The following is an 18,180-nucleotide window of genomic DNA, read 5'->3' on the forward strand; positions in this document are numbered from 1 at the left end:
TCACCTGCTCAGTCTGTCATGGAAAGAGCAGGTGTTCCTAATGTTTTGTATACTCAGTGTACAATTCATAAGACAAAATAGAATCAATATCAGATGCAATGTAAAACAAACTAAAATACAACACAAACATGACATTGCTTTGTAACAATGCACAATGGATTAGTATCGTTATGCAATTATTTCTAAATTTGTGAAGACTACAACCATTTTGTGTATCTGCACTGAATCACTGATCTACAAATCATCTTGCACCCTTGTAATGTGATCAAGTTTAGCAAATCGTTGCAGCAGCTTGCTCAGGCCAATCCCCTCGCACGCTTGTGTAGTGTGTAAACTGCAGCTCTTGCATCAGGCTCTTGGAGACACAATTGGCTCAGATTGCCTCGCGGCCCGCCTACTGTATGAGTCTGTGTATTGACTGCACTGTGCCTCGCCTTGCCTAGCTGATGGAGAGGAAACAGTCTCTCTCTCTCTCCTTTTCCTTCTCTCCCCCTCCCTGTTATCACTCCTCCCTCTCCCAGGATCCTATCCGGCCTCTCCCACTGCAGTCTCTCTCCACCGGCCTCAGTCTCTGACCTTCAGCTAGCCTGGGACCATGCAAGCCTGTCTGCCCAGGTATGGAACTCACCCCGACCCTTATCCTATCCCCTTATCTGCATGACTTCCCTGTGTTTTTACATGCAGAATGAAAAAGCTAGCTACTTCTTTTACTTTGATCCGAGATGGTGGTGTGGCCCCCTCACTGGTGTTTGGTATTGGACGGTATTCCCTTCCCTGGTATTTGTATTGTACTGTGTGGGAAGTTGGTGCCCCTGGGTTGTGTGTGTTAGCGCACAACCCAGGAGTGAGAGTGTATAGCTAAAGTGCTGTACATATTTAGTACACTCAATGGAAGGAAATAAATGTTTCTTCACATACCCCATTTAGGGTCATTACATTTTGTTGGTCAGGTTTAATAATACGGTCATTATAAATGGAATAGTAGATGCTGGTGCATTGGAACTAAAATACCTCCCACCAGCATGTTTAAATTACAACCCCAACCCCAAATGCATCCTATATAAATATTTGGTCTCAAATTTGACATGCTTAAATCAAGTGTTTTTGAAACGTATGCAAAAGTATGTTATCTCCTATATCACTTTTGCCTAAAGTCTTTTTTTGTGATTGTGAATCTGCTACTGTGTAGAAATATGACTGTAATGTTGCTACAGAATCCCAGCTGCTGGTAATGTAACCATCCACAGCCTTTTAATCAGTGTTAAATAATGCAGTAGACTGAGGTCCTGACAGACAGCCTACTTAGGCTTTCTCTCAGGATGGAGGGTGTGGAGGGTGCCTCCCTGGCAGAGCAGAGGCTGATCAAGCAATACTCAGTACAGTAAAAGGGAGGGAGGGAGAGCAGCCTGTAGCCGGTACTAGTGGGAACAACATTAGCCATTACCCTGAATGCTGCTTACTCAACTTTTCCTCTCTCTGTCTTTGGAACTCAATGCCTGCTTACGTGGCTGTCACTCCGGGTTCATTGATTGGTTACTGAGACATGAAACATAATCATGAAAGGAATACCACACAGTCCTAAGAGAATTGTACTATTGATTATAGCGCCAAGCATTGAGGAGGTGATTCAGTCCTTTGGTTATTATTGTGAACTTATTGTGTACTTTGTGTAGTCCATTGCTCTATTGTGATTTGCGGTCTGTGGTCTTTCATTAAGTATATCATGATATGAATAACTAAGTTGTTTAAGTTGTTGGAATGAAGAGCCACTTCAACATAATGAGGACGCAATTACATGTAACCTGCTCTGAATATCTGTTTTGGTAGTACCTTTCAGAGTGATCACTTCCCATGAAGATTATGGATGTCTTTGATTGCACTGCTACCCTCTTATTTCTTCTTAAAGGTTGATCATTTGAGCCTAATGTCAATTCACCCTGATACTTTGTTACCTCGTGCTGTGCTCGAGTACTACGTGACAGTGTGTCTAGAGTTCATTGAAACTATTTATAGGGCATGACAGCTATGTCCTCAAAAGTGCAGCTGTCCTGTTTCCAACCCTGCAGGTCATATCTAACCCCGGTGAGAGATGAGGAGGCAGAGTCTCAGAGGAAGGCCAGGTCTCGCCAGGCCAGGCAAACCCGCAGATCCACACAGGTGCAACACAAGGGCCAATTTCCCAGATACAGATTAAGTCTAGTCCTGGAGTGAAAATGCATGGTCAATGGAAATTCTCCATTAGGAATACAAGACAAGGTTTCGTCTGTGTCAGGGAACCCAACCCCAAGATATGCTTTACTATTCATGTGGTTTTATTGTGCTATTTATCTATAGCAGGTATTTCCAAACTGGGGTCCTCGAAATGCCGTTGGGGGTACACCAAATAAAAAAATATTTTTTCTTCACATTTTCAAACAGTATATTTATATTTTCAACAGGGCTATACATTTTGTCCGGACTTCTGGCAGTCTCTATTGGGGTGCCACAAAGTTCAATCCTCAGGCCGACTCTCTCCTCTGTATACATCAATGATGCCGCTCTTGCTGATGGTGATTCTCTGATCCACTTCTACGCAGACGATACCATTCTGTATACTTCTGGCCCTTCTTTGGACACTGTGTTAACTAACCTCCAGACAAGCTGCAATGCAATACAACCCTCCTTCTGTGGACTCCAACTGCTCTTAAATGCAAGTAAAACTAAATACATGCTCTTCAACCGATCGCTGCTCACACCTGCCCGCCTGTCCAGCATCACTACCCTGGATGGTTCTGACTTAGAATATGTGGACAAATACCCAGGTGTCTGGTTAGACTATAAACTATCCTTCCAAACTCACATTAAGCATCTCCAATCCACAATTAAATCTAGAATCGACTCCCTATTTCGCAACAAAGCATCCTTCACTCATGCTGCCAAACATACCCTCGTAAAACTGACCATCCTACCGATCATCGACTTCGGCGATATCATTTACAAAATAGCTTCCAACACTCTACTCAGCAAATTGGATGTAGTCTATCACAGTGCCATCCGTTTTGTCACCAAAGCCCCATATACTACCCACCACTGCGACCTGTATGCTCTCGTTGGCTGGCCCTCACTTCATATCCATCGCCAAACCCACTGGCCTAAGGTCATCTATAAGTCTTTGCTAGGTAAAGCCCCGTCTTATCTCCACTCACTGGTCACTATAGCAGCACCTACCCGTAGCACGTGCTCCAGCAGGTATATTTCACTGGTCACCCCCAAAGCCAATTCCTCCTTTGGCCACCTTTCCTTCCAGTTCTCTGCTGCCAATGACCGGAACGAACTGCAGAAATCACTGAAGCTGGAGACTCATATCTCCCTCACTAACTTTGAGCAGCTCACAGATCACTGCACCTGTACATAGCCCATCTGTAAATAGCCCATCCAACTACCTCATCCCCACACTGTTATTTATTTTATTTATTTTGCTCCTTTGCACCCCAGTATCTCCACTTGCACACTCATCTTCTGCACATCTATCACTCCTGTGTTTAATTGCTATGTTGTAATTATTTCACTACTATGGCCTATTTATTGCCTTAGGGTTAGGGTTCCTCCCTTATCCTTCCTCCCTTATCCTACCTCATTTGCACACACTGTATATAGACTTTTTCTATTTTATTACTGACTGTATGTTTGTTTATTCCATGTGTAAAAATTTGAGTGAGGTTTGTTTCTCAGGAGAGTAGCCTCGTTTCACTGCCAAAAATCAGCAAAAGAACAACAATGTGAAATACAGGTAGCCTAGACAAATAATTAACATCCAATCACTTTAACCGTTACTCTCTCGTGGCAAACCTTCACTCTTTCGCAGACCTTTAGAAACGAAACATGACCATTTGAAAAATTAGCCACAAGAGTTTTTTGAGCGTGAATAAAGATGACTTTCGAGTAGTAAGAAATGTATAAAAGCAACAGATACCATATAGTGAGCTAGGACAGGCAAGCCCCATACTGTTGTGGAGGACTTAATTCTTCATGCTGCTGCAGATATGGCTGGGGCAATGCTGGGGGAAAAGACCAAAAAACTATACAGACAATGCCTTCATCAAACAACACTGTTTCACAACGCATCAGTGACATGGCAGGAGATGTTTTGAAACAAATACTGCTTCGCATATAAGCCAGTGAATTATGTGTTACAGATGGATGAGTCAACAGATGTGGCGGGCTTGGGACAGCTCCTGTTATATGTCCGTTACGTTTATAGGGGGTCAATTAAGGAAGAGATCCTCTTCAGCAAACCACTAGAAACCAGGACAACATGAGAGGATGTTTTTAAAGTGCTGGACAGCTTTGTGACATCAAATGGACTTTGGTGTCTGTACTGATGGGACAAAAACCATCGCAGGGAGACATAGTGGAGTGGTAACGTGCGTGCAAGAAGTTGCTCCCGACGCCACTTGGGTACACTGCAGCATCCACCGAGAGGCTCTTGCTGCCAAGGGAATGCCTGACAGCTTGAAAGACGTTTTGGACACGACAGTGAAAATGGGCCCCTGAACATTTTCTGCATTATACATTGATATGGGCAGCGACCATGTAACACTTTTACAACATACAGAAGTGCGCTGGTTATCAAGGGGCAAAGTTTTGACACATTTTTTTGAATTGACCATAATTTTCACTTGTCACTGGCCTATCTGGGATTACAGGGACTCTCCGCAACTATATTCAATGTGAGGGACAAAATTGAGGCTATGATTAAGAAGTTATAGCTCTTTTATGTCTGCATTAACAAGGACAACACACAGCTCTTTCCATCATTGTATGATTTTTTTGTGTGCAAATTAACTCAAGTTTACAGACAATGTCAAATGTGATATAGCGAAGCACCTGAGTGAGCTGGTTGCGCAATTACGCAGGTACTTTCCCTAAACGGACGACTCAAACAACTGGATTTGTTATCCCTTTTATGCCCTGCCTCCAGTCCATTTACCGATATCTGAACAAGAGAGCCTCATCGAAATTGCAACAGGCGGATCTGTGAAAATTTGAATTAATCAGAAGCCACTGCCAGATTTCTGGATTGGGCTGTGCTCAATTTCTTGCCTTGCCATATCTCGCTATTAAGACACTGATGCCCTATGCAACCACGTACCTATGTAAGAGTGGATTCTCAGCCCTCACTAGCATGAAAACTAAATACAGGCACAGACTGTGTGTGGCAAATGATTTATGACTGAGACTCTCCAATACAACCCACCATTGCAGAGTTATGTGCATCTTTTCAAGCACACCCTTCTCATTAACCTGTGATGAGTTAGTCACAATGTTTGATGAACAAATACGGTTTTATATGTAAGATGGCTAAATAAAGAGCAAAATTATTGATTATTATGATATTATTATTTGTGCCCCAGTGCTATAAGAGCTCTTTGTCACTTCCCACGAGCTGGGTTGTGGCAAAACTCACACTCATTCTTATGTTTAATAAATGTATTGTATATTGTGTGTGTGGCAGGCTTACAATGATGGCAAAAAACAACATTTGATAGTGCGCTGACCATGGTGCTAGGGCGAGTACGCAGCTGGAGGTTGAATGTTTGAAGGTGTACGGGACCATAAAAAGTTTGGGAACCACTGATCTATAGTATCTTGTTGATCTTAGGATGTACTGTCTGCATCTTCGTCAGGGTGTGACCCTGTCTGAACTGAAGGAGGCTCAGAGGACCTACAGTCTGTCTCCTCTGGACAGAGACAGACAGACAGAGGATGGATGTAGTAGACTGACTGACAGGTCCTGTCTGCCGGGGAGAGGGTCTACGGAGGACAGAGGAGAGGCCAGGTCCAGCCTGGCCCAGTATGTGGAGACAGAGGATCACAGTCCTACATGGAGCAGGGAGCTAGACGAGGTGGGGATAAAACTTGAGTCATTTAGCATTGACCTTTCACCTCAGGATCTTATTATTGTCATTGGTTATTGTTTATAGATAATCTATGAATGGCATGTTGTGAGAGGTCATCTTGTACTATAGTAGCTGTGTCGTTTAAGGTTCAGATGAGCCAAGTATTGATGCACTGTTTTTCCATTTTAAGCTTGGAAATCATAGATCAAGGCTGGAGACCATGGAGGCAGAGTATTCCACTGCAGGACCAGGGCTCATATCTCCCTCTGCCAGTGGGCTCTATACCCTGCCTTTCTCCTCCAGCCTGGCCATTCGCACATTCTCCAAAGGTCAGCAACCACACATTGTACACAGTCACACAGAAACGACTGAATCGAGATGTTTGTATTTTACTCAAGCACGTTTTAAGGAAGTTGCTTTGCTACAGAAATTTTACTGTATCGATATATCCTTGTCATGTGATGTACATTATGTACCATAGAAATAAATTGTTGTACCTGACACCCTTCGTCCTATAAAACTGTCTCAGTCCATCCGTTTTAATTTGTTTTATTGTTATTTTTTTAAGAACTCTATAGGATAAATAACTTGGCATGGTTAGGCGCAGTAACTGTTTAGTGATTGTATCTTATCATGTGAATACTGTAGAAGTTGAATGGAAAGATGAAAACCAGAACCCCGTTGAGGATCCCTCCAAACGTGGCCTCGCCACAAGAGAGAAACATCTTTGCTTCTGTGACCAAGAGGCCGATGAAACCTACCAGACTTTTAAGGTATGTATCAAATTCACTACCAACGTTAAAGCTATGATCTCATAGATTTGACATTTTTCAGACTTGAACAACCAAAAAATATAAACACCATCTGTGACATTTTCAGCTACCACTAGGTGGTGACAAAATAAAGTATTATTTCAGTACAGTGCCATTCTCCTCCCCGATGATGGGCCATTTGTTGAGCAACATTAGTTGCATTTGCAATGGGGAGTTGTAATTATATTCTATTACACACTTCACTGACTATATTGTCAGAGTAATAGCAGGAGATTTCTATGATTCTTGAAATACACTACATTCACATTCATTCATTCATTCTAGTCATTTAGCAGACTCTCTAATTTCAGAGTGACTTAAAGTAGTGACGTTGAATGCCACGTTGAAATGTTCATATTTGTTTGTACTGGTCCCCTGTGGGAATCAAACCCACAACCATGGCATTGCAAGTGCCATGCTCTGCCAACTGAGCCACACAGGACCAAAAGTATGTGGACACCTGTTCGTCAAACATCTCATTCAAAAATCATGGGCATTAAAAGGGAGTTGATCCCCCTTTTGCTGCTAGAACGGCCTCCACTCTTCTAGGAAGGTTTTCTACTAGATGTTGGAACATTGCTGCGGGGACTTGCTTCCATTCAGCCACAAGAGCATTAGTGAGGTTGGGCACTGATGTTGGGCGATTAGGCATGGCTCGCAGTCGGCGTCCCAATTCATCCCAAAGGCCTTCGATGGGGTTGAGGTCAGGGCCCTTTGCAGTCCAGTCAAGTTCTTCCACATCAATCTTGAGAAGCCATTTCTGTATGGACCTCACTTTGTGCACGGGGGCATTGTCATGATGAAACAGGAAAGGGCCTTCCCCAAACTATTGCCAAAAAGTTGGAAGCACAGAATCGTCTAGAATGTCATTGTATGCAGTAGCATTAAGATTTCCCTTCACTGGAACTAAAGGGCCTAGCCCGAACCATGAAAAGCAGCCCCGGACCATTCTTCTTCTTCCATCAAACTTTACAGTTGGCGGTATGCATTCAGGCAGGTTTCGTTCTCCTGGCATCCACCAAACCCAGGTTTTTTCGTCAGACTGCCAAATGATGAAGCGTGATTCATCACTCCAGATAACGCATTTCCACTGCTCCAGTCCAATGGCAGCGAGCTTTACACCATTCAAGCCGAAGCTTGGCATTGCCTGCGGTGGTCTTAGGCTTGTGTGCGGTTGTTTGGCAATGGAAACCCATTTCATGAAGCTCCCGACGAGCAGTTATTGTGTTGATGTTGCTTCCAGAGGCCGTTTGGAACTCGGTAGTGAGTGTTGCAACCGAGGACAAACAATTTTTATGTGCTTTGGCGGTCCCGTTCTGTGAGCTTGTCTGGCCTACCACCTTTGGGGCTGAGCTGTTTTTGCTCCCGCCCGGCCAAACTGAGCAATCAGGGGAGAAGCGCTTTGGTCAGTGAGGTGACCAAGAACCCAATGGTCACTCTGACAGAGCTCTAGAGTTCCTCTGTGGAGATGGGAAAACCTTCCAGAAGGACAACCATCTCTGCTGCACTCCACCAATCAGGCTTTTATGGTAGAGTGGCCAGACGGAAGCCATTCCTCAGTAAAAGGCACATGACAGCCCGCTTCTCTTCAAGATTCTCTGGTCGGATGAAACCAAGATTATTTGGCCTGAATGCCAAGCATCATGTCTGGAGGAAACCTGGCATCATCCCTACGGTGAAGTATGGTGGTGGCAACATCATGCTGTGGGGTTGTGGGACTGGGAGACTAGTCAGGATTGAAGCAAAGATTAAAAGAAAAGTACAGAGAAATCCTTGATGAAAACCTGCTCCAGGGCTCTCAGGACCTCAGACTGGAGTGAAGGTTCACCTTCCAACAGGACAACGACCCTAAGCACACAGCCAAGACAACGCAGGAGTGGCTTCGGGACAAGTCTCTGAATGTCCTTCATTGGCCCATCCAGAGCCCGGACTTAAACCTGATCGAACATCTCTGGAGAGACCTGAAAATAGCTGTGCAGCGACGCTCCCCATCCAACATGACAGAGCTTGAGAGGATCTGCAGAGAAGAATGGGAGAAACTTCCCAAATACAGGTGTTCCCAGCTTGTAGCGTCATACCCAAGAAGACTCTAGGTTGTAATCGCTGCCAAATATGCTTCAACAAAGTTCTGAGTAAAGGGTCTGAATGCTAATGTAAATGTAATATTTGCTTTGTCATTATGGGGTATTGTGTCTAGATTAATGAAAACACAACAACATTAATTTTGGAAAAAGGCTGTAACCTAACAAAATGTGGAAAAAGTCAAGGGGGTCTGAATGTTTTCCGAAGGCACTGTATGTGTGTGCGTGTGTGTTTACATGTGCTTGCTTTTCTTTGATACAAAGTATTGATTAACATCTGATCAGTAGTGTCGCATACACAGGCCGTGAAAGTGTTGTGTATTGCCAGAGGAGCTGTACTGCAATGTTAGTGTAGTTTGAATGTTTGTGATAGAGCTGTTGTGTCACACAGGGAGAGAGTCCAGGGCAGGGAGCAGCACCCACAAACCCCATTTTAATTTTATTTCACCTTCATTTAACCAGACAGGTCAGTTGAGAACAAGTTCTCATTTACAACTGTGACCCTCTCCTTCCCTTTCCTTCTTCAACCACATCGCATGCTCCAGGTATCTTGACATTCCATACCATATTGGGCAAAACGGGGAGCTTCTCTCCTGCGTCTTAGCCTTGAATTCTGCAGCCAGAATCATACTGTTCTCTCTCTCTCTCTCTCTCTCTCTGTCTGTCTTTCTCTAATGGTGTTTTCCTTCTACCTGTAGGTTAGACATCTGCACAAATCTTCTCTCTGCCCCCATGGCAAAATGTGTAGAATTGCAGGAAATGAACTCTAAAACGTAAAAATGTTCTCTCTGCTGTCAAGATGGGGGCACACTAAAATGTTTTGCTCGCAATAAAATCTCACTTGGGGCCCCATAAAAGGCTTATGTGGGTATGGATGTGGGTACGCAGACACGCAAGCCACTCATGATGAGTTCAGATTTTTGGTGGCCCCCACCTACATCGAAGTTGCCTATCCCTGTGTTAGAGGTTTCATGATGCTTGCATCTAAACCAAAGCAGATACTTTTAAGATTGCTCTAGAAATCAGTTGGGATCTCTAGAAGCTTCAATATGAGGTCCTAAACCTAGCGTGAAAGTGCATCCTTGTACGGGCTGTGTTTTCGTCCCAGGCGTAAGTAATGCAAGGCATTATGGCTGGGATGTGAGGTAACAACCTGGCCTGGCCTATGTTAAAAGTGTTCAAAAAGTACACTGTGTTTGTTAGGTGTGTTAAAATAAGTACTTATTAAAAGGCAAAAAAGCTTTTGCATTGTGTTGAATTGGGTTTGGGAAATGAAGATAGGCATGGTTTTAAAACGGTAGTGGTAATGTTTAATTCATTACAGAAATCTGTAGGTGGCTTAACTTACTTTCCCGAGGCTCATCTGTGCTCATCTGTGCCAAGAGACCACCTTATTATTATTATTATTATTATTATTATTATTATTATTTTTGGACAAGGTACGGTATGTTTTAAAAACTGGAATATTTCCAGGGATACACAACATCCTCAAATATATGTAAATATCTTTGTTAGAAATAATACTATATTTCCCTTGATGGAGTAATGCTGAATGTAAAACATTTCTCAACTTACCCCACTCTCCCCCTACAGTGAAATGGAGATTCCCAGAAACAGATACTAACAGGGGGGAAAGGGGGATGCCGGTGCAGTGGAGGGGAGTCCCAGAGAATAATGTAGATTAACTTGGGGATGGTGTACTGTAGTGTGAGAGGGGTAGTGATTGCTTTTTGAGCTCACTGTCTCTATTGCAGTCCGGCTGTCCCATGGCGGAATCCCAGACATGGACAGTCCGTAACATGAGCGTTCCTCAGCTTTTAAACCCAGGCCTAAATCTGACTGTGATAATCGCCCCCCTAACCAGACAGCAAGGTTTTATCTGGAAAGGACGGAAAGGTGACCACAGGCCACATTACCAACAATGAACTCTGCTTGCCTCTGTGTCTATAATGATCTTAGCAGAACCCAGGCCAGAGACAGGTGCAGTAGATCTCAGCTGGAGTCCTCTCCAGTCTTTCACTACTCTGAAATGGGATAATTAACGTGGAGGCTGAGGGAACGAGAGAAAGAAAGAGAAAAAACCCTAGAGAGAAAGACTTTGCTCCTAGGCATAAGTTCTACTTTCTTCAGCTCCTGACGTCGAGATTATGTTATCAGAGAGCTTCCTGTTCCCTCTACTTTCCTCATTTCCCAACATGATTATGATGTATTATTCCATTATTCAGAGATAAACACAGGAGTGTTTGATAGGCCTACTCTCAGTGTAAGGAGAGCTCGTTCTGTATAGCCCATCACGGCAAGGAGCTTAGCTGTGTGTGCTACAGAGATTCAGCAGCTCTGTTGTTGCAGAGAGCAGGTTGGCTTAGGAGGGTTGAGAGTAGTATTAGAACTCCAGAGTATCTGTAAACTCTGAGGTTCTTAGAACTCATCATCTCTAAGCTGTGACTTAGGCCAAGGTACAGCTCATCCCCCCGTAAAGATGCTAAAGATCTTGACAGACCAGCGAAGGCAAGAAAACAGATGGAGAGAGAGTCTCACAGTCTGAATGTATCTGTATGTGTTATTATGTGTGTCTGTCTCCCCGTGACTGTTTGGGTTTTGGCCTCTCTTAGACTTGTAGAATGACCCCACACCAGGGATCTGTCTCTGCCAGTAACACTTAAAGGGACATTAAAAAAAATCTACTTCATATTCATCATCTCCAGCAACACACCCAACATCAACATATTTGAAAATAGCGCATTTCTATGTTTTGCAGGGAAAAATATAGAGGAGGATAAGTGTTTCCAATGACATCATCAACCAATTAGTAGACAATGCCCACTCATAACTTAGTATTTATTTAGTATTTATTGTACATCTGCCAGAGTAACATATGATGACATTAACCTGATTACTTCAAAGTAAGTGTTTAAGGACCAGAGTTATTCTGAGTCGGAGGGGGAGAGAGGAAAGGAGAGGAGGAGACCATAGCCAAGTGATGTATGAGAATGTTCCATATGGAAAGTCATGAAGGAAAGAGTCAGTCTACTCAACCTAAGCCCCAGATCCAGTGTGGGGAACTCCAGCTGAAATCAACTCTTTATATAGGTCTCAGCAGGCCTATCTCCACAGCCAGAACCAGTGCAGTTCACTGCCACAGAGAAGCTATTGGACTTCCTGTGTAGAAATGCCGACTGTCCAGCACCCTATTGCCTATATAGTGCACTATTTATGACCAAGGCCCATAGTGCTCTGGCCAAAAGTAGTGCATGTTGTAGGGAATAGGGTTCCATTTGGGATACAAACAGACTCTCCAGCACACAGATGGCCATTGAGGCAGGCTGGGTAAAATATGAACTGGAACAATTCATACGGACAGATTGGATTCTCATATTTGATATATGTGAAATTTCTATGGTTCTTATCTATGGACCATAAAGCACAGATAGTGTATCATTGAGATGACATGGCACAAGTCAAAAACTCCAGGTTTTAAATCACACTAAGGTTTTAAATCACACAGGTCTAATGTGCAAAACCAATGTGCATTTAAAAAGAAAAAGATCAAACTGTGAAAATGTACTCAGATCTCAGTTAGCAGATTTACTTTCTCTGATTTTGTCTCGTTGCCTTGCTACAGTTGAATGGCTGTATTTTCCCTGTGCAAAGAGACGGACCTCAGTCCTCAGTATAACTCAGATGTTGGGAAGGGGGCACCAGGCCAGGGCTCAAAACTAGACCGCCAGGCCAGAATTCATTCTCTCTCATTCTCTCTCTCTCTCTCTGGCTTTTTCTGTCTGTCTTTTTCAGTAGATGAATGAGGAAGATAAAAGAGTTCAGGAACAGCCACATCGCTGCAAAACTCTATAAAAGGAAAGTAACAGTGAGACTATGGCCTGTGTGTGCAGACTGAGAGGAAGGATTGGGGGATGGGGGAACAGGGGTTTGGGGGGTTGTGTAAGATAGAGAAATCCCGCAGCGACTTATTAATATTTCTGTCTTCTAGAACCCCACGCAGTTGCCACAGATTGAGTCATTGTTGCCTCTGTGTGTGCTAACCGACGACACAGGAAGAAATCAAGTGTAAAATTAGCCCATGAGCTCAGCTCACTGTCATGGTTGTTACAGCAGCATGGCAAGTACCATGAAACAGATTGTGAAAAACAGAGAGGGCTCGGACGCAGTGGCCGTACATCCAAATGTCAACACTCGTACTAACATCACTTCTCCCTGAAGCGTCATGGGAGGACAGGGTTACTTGACCGGTCACTGTTGATCTCGACTCCCCCCTACTTCTGTCAGTCTACTCCCCCCTTTCCTTATCCTCATCCACATCAATGGACAGTTTTAGCCCAGAGCCTGTACACAACAGAGCCTCTGGCAGCCTGCCAGAGAGTACTGCCAGAGCTGGAGTGAGCAGGGAGAGAGGGGAGTGAGTGAAGGGTGAGGGAGTCAGTTGGGACTGGGGAGATGGGAGAGGGAGAGGGAGGGAGATGGAGAGAGTGAATATTTAGAGAAACATGGGAAGCGAGATCATCTGGAACAAACTGTTCACTGTGGTTGGGTTTGTCTTTGGGTGCGAGGACTTTGATGTACAACAGGGTCTCTGAGTGCTGACGCTGTGGTCTAACAATCCTCAACTAAGTTGATTAGTCTACCTCTTGAGTAAAACAGGGGTGCGTGTGTTTGTAGGAGTTGTACGAGTTAAGAGGAGAACTTTATTTTGGTTGTTTTCATTCTTGTCTAATGATTGTTTTGCTGTCTACACTTTGGGGAGGAAGAGAGGGCGAGTTCATATCAGCAGAAATAATTCCAGAGTTAGCAGCGCTCTCTCTCTCCAGCCCTCTGGACTGTGGATCGGGACTCCTCATACACGCATACACCTGTTGCTCAGGATCCCGGTGAGGCTAAGCGCAGCAGCAGCCACAGTCTGTGGATCTGTTCCTCTGTTCTGGATTGGAAGCCTCTGTCTGTGGACGGTACTGTCGAGGCTTGACCGGACCTGCGTCTGTGTTCTGGGTAGAGTGTGGAGATGTCATCTATGTACCCACGCACCAAGGAGCTGTCCAGGACTAGGAAGTCTCTGTCAGACTCACCACCCTCCTCACCCTCTCCCACGGCCAAGAACTTCAGAGTAAGACACCAACTGTTACCTCTCTCTTGTCGGATCCTCAGAGTAGTTTATGTAGCCACTGTTTCCGCTTGAATCTTATTTGAACTGTAGAAACGAGTGTTCTCTACTAGTTTGAATTCCTACGAATTCTATTTAAATATCACTGATAGTCCCTAATCGTGTGCGTGCGTGCGGGCGGGCGCCTTGGCTATCAAAGGCTCTTAAATGATGATTATGTTGTGGCCGGTTTACTCCCAGCTCTTACTGTAATTGTCACCTCTAGTGTGCTGATCCAATATCACTCTACGTTAATTAAGCCTAATAAAAAACACCTGACATTATGTGGGTGTTAGTATCTGATATATCATCCAGACTCATTTCATCTGCTGCTCATAGAGAGAGAAAAGGCTTCTCTGTAGATTAGATGTAATTTAGTTCTGTGCTCTGGACACATGACCAGACATGTCACTGTGCCAACCACCTGACTGTTGCACAACCCTTGAAAGAGAGAGGTGGGACTGGGGAGAATCTGCTTCAGAAGCACGGGGTACCTGGCAGCATAGTCTGGAAAATATTTAGCTATTGAAACATTCCATTTGTGATTTCCTGTTGTTTTTCACAGTGTCTTATTAACTGATATGGTTGACGTTTATTGATGTGTTATTTATTACCTGATTATCTCTTGGTATTTGCCTCTGCCTTGGTAGCACAGAGCCACAGCGGAATATGCTCATTTAAATCATTAAAAAGCACAAGAAGAAAAGATAAATAAAAGTTGGTTTTCAGATGGAAGTAATGGAGACAGGGGTTTAACTATCATGGCCCTCCACTACCACAGTACTGACAGTATAGTACCATGGCCCTCCACTACCACAGTACTGACAGTATAGTACCATGGCCCTCCACTACCACAGTACTGACAGTATAGTACCATGGCCCTCCACTACCACAGTACTGACAGTATAGTATCATGGCCCTCCACTGCCAACGTACTGACAGTATAGTATCATGGCCCTCCACTACCACAGTACTGACAGTATAGTAGCATGGCCCTCCACTACCACAGTACTGATAGTATAGTATCATGGCCCTCCACTACCACAGTACTGACAGGATAGTATCATGGCCCTCCACTACCACAGTACTGACAGTATAGTAGCATGGCCCTCCACTACCACAGTACTGACAGTAGAGTATCATGGCCTTCCACTACCACAGTACTGACAGTATAGTATCATGGCCCTCCACTACCACAGTACTGACAGTATAGTAGCATGGCCCTCCACTACCACAGTACTGACAGTATAGTAGCATGGCCCTCCACTACCACAGTACTGACAGTAGAGTATCATGGCCCTCCACTACCACAGTACTGACAGGATAGTATCATGGCCCTCCACTACCACAGTACTGACAGTATAGTAGCATGGCCCTCCACTACCACAGTACTGACAGTATAGTAGCATGGCCCTCCACCACCACAGTACTGACAGTATAGTAGCATGGCCCTCCACTACCACAGTACTGACAGTATAGTACCATGGCCCTGCAGTACCACAGTACTGACAGGATAGTATCATAGCCCTCCACTACCACAGTACTGACATTATAGTAGCATGGCCCTCCACTACCACAGTACTGACAGGATAGTATCATGGCCCTCCACTACCACAGTACTGACATTATAGTAGCATGGCCCTCCACTACCACAGTACTGACAGGATAGTATCATGGCCCTCCACTACCACAGTACTGAGTACTGACAGGATAGTATCATGGCCCTCCACTACCACGGTACTGACAGTATAGTATCATGGCCCTCCACTACCACAGTACTGATAGTATAGTAGCATGGCCCTCCACTACCACAGTACTGACAGTATAGTATCATGGCCCTCCACTACCACGGTACTGACAGTATAGTATCATGGCCCTCCACTACCACAGTACTGACAGGATAGTATCATGGCCCTCCACTGCCACCGTACTGACTGTATAGTAGCATGGCCCTCCACTACCACGGTACTGACAGTATAGTATCATAATATAATAATAATATATGCCATTTAGCAGACGCTTTTATCCAAAGCGACTTACAGTCATGTGTGCATACATTCTACGTATGGGTGGTCCCGGGAATCGAACCCACTACCCTGGCGTTACAAGCGCCATGCTCTACCAACTGTGCTACAGAAGGACCACACAGTATCATGGCCCTCCACTACCAGAGTACTGACAGGATAGTATCATGGCCCTCCACTACCACGGTACTGACAGGATAGTATCATGGCCCTCCACTACCACGGTACTGACAGTATAGTATCATGGCCCTCCACTACCACAGTACTGACAGTATAGTAGCATGGCCCTCCACTACCACAGTACTGACAGGATAGTATCATGGCCCTCCACTACCACAGTACTGACAGTATAGTAGCATGGCCCTCCACTACCACAGTACTGACAGTATAGTATCATGGCCCTCCACTACCACAGTACTGACAGTATAGTACCATGGCCCTCCACTACCACAGTACTGACAGGATAGTATCATGGCCCCCACTACCACAGTACTGACAGTATAGTACCATGGCCCTCCACTACCACAGTACTGACAGTATAGTATCATGGCCCTCCACTACCACAGTACTGACAGTATAGCATCATGGCCCTTCACTACCACAGTACTGACAGTAGAGTATCATGGCCTTCCACTACCACAGTACTGAGAGTAGAGTATCATGGCCTTCCACTACCACAGTACTGACAGTAGAGTACCATGGCCCTCCACTACCTCAGTACTGACAGTGTCACGGTCTCCCAGTACTGTCAGGAGAATTCCAAAGCTCTGGAGCTCAGGCATCAAGTTTCCATGATGTCAGCACAGAATGAAGACATATTTGCAATATTTTCCTGGGAGAAAAAAGTGCACGTAAAAAAGTGACTGGAAGTGGCATGGTGTGATATGTTTAGAACTCTCGTCATTGTTTATGATGGAAACATGGTGTATTTCTCTCTGCCAAGGGAGATGTTTTGTTGTGTGCAGCAAAGCAGCAGACATTAAGCTACAGGCCTTGATTGTAAACAAGCAAACACGTCTGCCTCCTCAGAGGAAATGCTTAATGTCAAACTTTGGACAAGAGCGGAAATTTGGCCAGAAGTCCTGACGCCTCTCAGTACTTAGATGAGGAAAAGTCGTCCAAGTGAGAATAATAAGCTAAAATGGGGAGGTACTTTAGTTGTTTACTATTATCAGTAATTTCCTAAATTATGGCCAGAAACATGTGAGATCTGCAGTGAATAGCTGGAAAAGCAGCATAGGCTTTTATGGTTATGTGTATAGTACAGTAGCCTATGGTCATTCCGGTAGGGTGGAACTCAGTCATATTTTCCAGGCGGGTGAACGGGCAAGAGTCCAGGCAGCCAGCCTCGGGGATAAGAGGTGAGAAGAAGAGAGAGGAGGGGGCTGACCATTAAAACAGTCTTTCAAGAAATGAAACACATTGCAGAGCAATAACATTAAGCACAGCCTCGCTCTGATAGGCTTTGCATCTGGCCTGGGACAGGGCGGGAGCTGATTATAAAGCATAGATAGTGTGTAGGGGGGAGTGATGGTAACTGTGGAGTGTTTATATACATTTCCTTCAGAAAGTATTCACACACCTTGACTGTTCCACATTTTGTTGTGTTACAGCCTGAATTTGAAATGGATTACATTTAGATTTTGTGTCACTGATCTCCACACAATGTCCGGATATTGTCCAAGTCGAATTATGTTTTAAGAAATGTTTACAAAAATGTAAAAAAATAAAAAATGTCTTGGGTCAATAAGAATTCAACCATTTTGTTATGGCAAGCTTGAATATGTTCAGGAGTAAAAATGTCCTTAATTAACAAGTAACATAATAAGATGCATGGACTCTGTGTGCACTAATAGTTTTTAACATGGTTTTTAAATGACTACCCCTTCTCTGTACCCCACACATACAATTATCTGTAAGGTACCTCAGTCAAGTGGTGAATTTCAAGCACATATTCAACCACAAAGACCAGGGAAGTTTCCCAGTTGTTTGCAAAAAGGGGCACCTATTGGTAGATTGATTTTTTTAAAAGCAGACATTGAATATCCATTTGAACATGGTGCAGTTATTAATTACACTTTGAATGGTCTATCAAAAACCCAGTCACTACAAATATACAGACACCCTTCCTAACTGAGGATGATCAACAACATTGTAGTTACTCCACAAAACTAACATAAATGACAGAGAAAAATACTAAATTAAATTTTCAAAACATGCATCCTTTTTGCA

The 18,180-nt window shown here is 44.1% G+C and overlaps 1 protein-coding gene and 1 non-coding gene across 15 annotated transcripts in view; one reads left to right on the forward strand and one right to left on the reverse strand.

Moving 5' to 3' along the window:
* Positions 1-443: 443 nt before the first annotated feature.
* LOC118359845 (protein phosphatase 1 regulatory subunit 12B-like) overlaps positions 444-18,180 on the forward strand; it is a 35,575-nt gene continuing 17,838 nt past the window's right edge. For 6 of the 14 annotated variants that reach the window (XM_052482208.1, XM_052482206.1, XM_052482213.1 and 3 more), the window contains exons 1-5: positions 477-615; positions 2,067-2,157; positions 5,667-5,885; positions 6,070-6,208; positions 6,528-6,652. In XM_052482208.1, coding sequence (XP_052338168.1) covers positions 596-615; positions 2,067-2,157; positions 5,667-5,885; positions 6,070-6,208; positions 6,528-6,652 — 594 coding nt within the window. In that variant the 5' untranslated portion in view covers positions 477-595. Of the gene's footprint in view, positions 616-2,066; positions 2,158-5,641; positions 5,886-6,069; positions 6,209-6,527; positions 6,653-18,180 lie in introns of all 14 variants that reach the window. The other 8 variants (XM_035738670.2, XM_052482205.1, XM_052482209.1 and 5 more) reach the window with 6 other exon arrangements.
* Positions 7,060-7,135, reverse strand: trnaa-ugc (transfer RNA alanine (anticodon UGC)). Its single transcript has one exon. It is a non-coding gene; the product is annotated as a tRNA-Ala (tRNA).

Source organism: Oncorhynchus keta, chromosome 27, assembly GCF_023373465.1.
Source record: "Oncorhynchus keta strain PuntledgeMale-10-30-2019 chromosome 27, Oket_V2, whole genome shotgun sequence".
NCBI classification, from domain to species: Eukaryota; Metazoa; Chordata; class Actinopteri; order Salmoniformes; family Salmonidae; genus Oncorhynchus; species Oncorhynchus keta.